This window comes from Chrysochloris asiatica, unplaced genomic scaffold (genome assembly GCF_000296735.1).
Source record: "Chrysochloris asiatica unplaced genomic scaffold, ChrAsi1.0 scaffold00009, whole genome shotgun sequence".
NCBI classification, from domain to species: domain Eukaryota; kingdom Metazoa; phylum Chordata; class Mammalia; order Afrosoricida; family Chrysochloridae; genus Chrysochloris; species Chrysochloris asiatica.
This window is the reverse complement of record NW_006408527.1, coordinates 1,074,004-1,078,718: the sequence shown is the minus strand read 5'-3', so window position 1 is coordinate 1,078,718 and position 4,715 is coordinate 1,074,004. Positions and strand designations below refer to the sequence as shown.

The 4,715-nt window shown below is 36.0% G+C and overlaps 1 protein-coding gene across 1 annotated transcript in view; it reads right to left on the bottom strand.

The window, feature by feature from the left end:
* The window catches only part of USH2A (Usher syndrome 2A (autosomal recessive, mild)), a 1,370,557-nt gene that overhangs the window by 385,366 nt on the left and 980,476 nt on the right, over window positions 1-4,715 (bottom strand). Inside the window, 1 exon segment of the mRNA XM_006834191.1 lies at window positions 4,288-4,410. Coding sequence (XP_006834254.1) covers window positions 4,288-4,410 — 123 coding nt within the window.

The following is a 4,715-nucleotide window of genomic DNA, read 5'->3' as shown; positions in this document are numbered from 1 at the left end:
TTAGATTTTTTGTGTGTGGGAGGATCCAACGTGGCAGATTATGCAGCTATACTACCTCAATCCTCTACAACAAAGACCTGAAAAATGAAGTGAAATGGATTTGGGTGACAATGCAGGAACCCAAAGCTTCAAAGGAAAGGATAAAGACATACATCAAATACCTGTTAGAAGAAGAGACAGGATGAAAACAGAGAATAAGAGGGCATATGGAACCCAACAGGCGTGGCAGAGCACAGCCATTTTGAATGATTTCAGGCAGCATTCCCATCAGGGCTAGAACAAAACAACCAACTTCACTCGCCTAGTACTGACATATACAAGAGCTTGAGAAAACAAATGTCAACCAAGAATTACAAATCCAGCAAACTGTTCCTCATACACAATGATCAAATTAGAGCATTTCCAGATAAACACGAATCAAGGGAAACTGTAAAAACCAGACCGACTTTACAAAAAGTACTAAAGGAAGTCCTTTAGACAGAGAACCAGCAATCGCAGACAACAGCTTAAGATAAAGACACACAAAAACACTGCCTGAAAAACAAGCCAGTTATAGAAGTATGAAAAAGAAAATAAACCTACAAGAATGGAAATAGAGAAATACAGAGACCACTTTGTAAACAGCTACAAAGCAAAAAGAGGGAATAAAGAGGTAGTTTCAGTACCTCCATATGGAGAGATAATCAAAATGGTATCAAGATAGAACAAACTGCTTTAAAGGTGGGATGAAAACAATAAATTACAAAATGACCTCAGAGAAAATTAATAAATTTTCTTTCCAAAATGAAAATAGGAAAAACCATACTCAATAAACACTAAAAGAAAGAAAACCCATAAACAAAATGACAAAATGAATTCAGCACAGAAAAATATTTGGAATGCAGAAACTGTCAACACCACAGAAACACATAAAATGATAACAATAAATTTATACCTATTGATATTACATTGAATATAAATGGATTTGATGTACCAGTCAAGATACAGAGAGTAGCAGAATGGATGAGAAAACATGGCCCATCAAAATGCTGTGTATAGTAGATGTACCTTAGACAAAAAGACAAAAAAGAGGTAAAAGTTGATGGATGAAAAAAAAATATATCAAAACAACCAAAAAAGAGTTGGAGAAGTAATATTTTGGATAAAATAGACTTTAAGGTAAACACCAGCATAAGATACAAGTAAGGGCATTATGTTGTAGTTAAGTGTGACTGAGTCAGTTTTGACTCATAGCAACTCTATAGGGTTTCTGAGGAGCAGCTGGTGGGTTTGAACTGCTGACCTTGTGGTTCACAGTCCGGTGCTGATCCTACAGCACCACTAATCATATCCCAGTTTTCTCTCAGATTTGTAGGAGCTCTCCCTTGGTTGAAAGGGTCCTACAGTTTTGGGATCCATAAAAGACAAACAGCTGGGGAAAAATCTCTCATATTGTAAAGTCTTATTTTGAATGTTAAAAAGAAATAAGAGTTTATTTTTTATTCTAAGTTAACTACATGGGGCATAGCAGTTATTTGAATGAAAAAAAATCTTTGCCTATATTTAGTGAGAAAAAATTTCCTTGACATTTAGCATGATGAAGTTAGTCAAAGTATCCCCTCAGGATGACTTTTTTTTTTTTTTTCTTCTACAGACTTCCATTCTATAAACAATTGACATCAGTCTGCTTGTGTCTATTTAGGTTTTAATTTAGACTATGGAGATTTAGCTTTCTTTCCTGAAATCTTAGATTTGAGCCTCTCATTAAAAAATCCTAAAAGGTTATTACTGAAAATTGACTAATCATTTTGTAGCCTTATTCTAAATTCTTTAAGAACATTTTCTTTTATGAAATAGGGGAATTAATACCTAATAGTGTTTTTAAGGAGCTGGTTACGAATCAGGCTGTGAACCTTAAGGCCAGCTGTTTGAAACTACCAGCTGCTCCGTGGGAGAAAGATGAGGCTTTCTGCTCCCGTAAAGATTTACAACCTCGGAACCCTGTTCAGGGTCGCTATGGGTCGGAACTGACTCGATGGCACTTAACAACAACAACAACAGTGTTTTTTAGGATGAAATGAAATTATATCCTTTAGGTATTATAGAACTATAGAGAAGTAAGAAATCCCTGGGTGGTAAAAATAGTTAATACACTTGGCTGCTAAACAAAAGGTTGGACATTTCAATACAACCATTGGTGTCTCAGAAGAAAGGTCTGACGATGTAGTTCTCAAAGTTAGCTAATGAAAGCATTATGGCTCACAACAGTATGTTGTTGTTGTTGTCAGGTGCCATCGAGTCGGAACTGACTCATAGCGACCCCATGCACAGAAAGAATATACCATCTAATATAGTGCTGAAGACGAACTCCCTATGCTAGACGGCATTCCAAATACAGAGTAGATGTAACAGTGAACTTGAGCATACCAACAATGATAAAGATGTTGCTAGACTGGACAAGTTGCTTCTCTTTAAAATGTTAGAATACCTATAGTGTTTCCCAAACAACACTTTTTCCCCAAGAGTATAAAACTGTAGTTAATATCATTAAGACTCAGAGATATTGACTAATCACTCCTTTATTAAATTAATATATTCTGTAATTCAGTGAATATTTGAGTATCCTTATACGCTAGGCACTATTTTAGTGACTGAGGATATGAAAGTCATCAAGACAAAGTCCCTTCCTATGGTGAGTCTGACAATGTAATGGGGTGTTCAGACAAGCTGATGGGCCCGTACATCACAATGATAATAATGTACTGCTAGTAATCATCTGCTAACTGAAATTTTTGTGGTTCAAAGCTACCTAGATGTTCTATAGAAGAAAGAACTATCTGCTCCCATAAAGACTGTTGTTGTTGTTGTGTGCCGTGGAGTCAGTTCCAACTCATAGAGACCCTGCACAGGGTTTCCGAGGCTATAAATCTTTACGGGCGCAGAAAACCTCATCTTTCTCCCGTGGAATAGCTGGTAGTTTCGAATTGCTGACCTTGCAGCTCACAGCCTGATTCATAACCACTACCAGAGCTCCTTAGGACCCATAAAGATTACAGTTTAGGAAATTTTATGGGGCCGTTCTACTCTTTCATGAGTTAGAAACCAAATTGATGGCACACAACAATAATGCTATGTTGTTGTTAAGTGCTGTTGAGTTGGTTGTGACTCATAACAACCCTGCATAGGGTTTCCAAGGAGTGGCTGGTGGCTTTGAACCACCAATTTTGTGGATAGCAGTCCAGTGCTTACCCTACAGCAGAATGATATTGAAACACATGAAAAGGGCATGTGAATCAGATTAGGAGACAGTAGTCAAGGAAGTTCTGCTGGAAAAAACATCTTTTAGGCTGAGATTTGAAGGATGATCTAGTCAGACAATGGGAAAAGTCAGCAATGGGGAGAAGATGAATGTGGGAGTGTTGCTTATTCAAGTTATTCTAAATCATGCAGATGAAGCTGAAACATACAGTCCCAGATAAGGAAGAGGTGGGAGACAAGGTTAGAGTTGAAACAGCAATCAGAATATTGCTACTCTGTGGTACACCTAAAAACCAGTCAACTTGATACGAGTTATGAAAAATATGGTATTTGGAAAGTTTTCATAAAATACCATTCATATTTTTATAATTAAATATATTGATTGGAGTCATAAAGGGTTTTAACTCAGTCAACCTCATCCACTCTCCTCATTGTATAGACAAAGAAAGTGAAGCCCAGAGATGTGAAGTGACTTGTCTAAGGTCACAAAGCAGGGTTCTCTGTCACAGCATGCAACAGAACTGAGATCTAATGCTGCCATAGTGTACTCATCTTTCTGACATTGCCTATTTGCTTATTTCTTGATGCATTTGAACTCTAAATTGAATTCTCTCATATCCCACACCTATTTACTAAGTAATTTTTGTATATTGAATTAAAATCAACAATTTATAATCTATTACTTCCTAGAAATAAGAGGCATTTTATATGCATTCAATAATTTCCCCAGTTTTATACATGTTGACTATCTCCAAATTCCTCGATTAAGTTTTCATGTCTGGATAGAGCTGTGACAAAGGCAATAGGTTAAGGCTTAAGCATCTAAAGTTCGACTTCAAAAGGCTTATTTTAAGCACGTAGTTAAGATGGCAAACATTAAATGTGCTGACTGTTGCAGTTCTGTGATTAATGCCAGAGATAATAACCAAACATGTTTTATTGCATAACTGATAACATTCTCACACAATGAAGATACTCAGATACTTTGAACTATTCAACACAGTTAAAACTAAATGCCAGCATTTGTTTTTATAGTTTTTGTAATCTCACCTGCTAAGACTCTTATCTTCATAAAACCACTGAGTTCCTGAATAAATATTGTGCCACAGATTTAAATCTTCTGGGGGATTTGATGCAAGTGGTTGCAGAATTTTACATCTCAGAAGCTCATATCTAAAGCAAAAGACAAGCAGGCACATCAGGATTATCTCAAGTAATGTTATTACCAAAATTGAAGTTGTTTTGTGGTGTGTGTGTGTGGTATGTGCATGTAAACATAATGAAAACATCTTATGTTTACAACTACAAAGCAGGTTGTTTTTTTTCAGAGAAACACTTTTCTGATTCTAGTTTTCATATATTCAGTTATTTTGAAACAATCTGTTAAATGTGGGGGCTTCAAAAAGCTCATAGAAATATGGAATTAAAAGATAATGGAAGCCATCTTAAATTATTTCACTATCGACAGCAAGAAATAT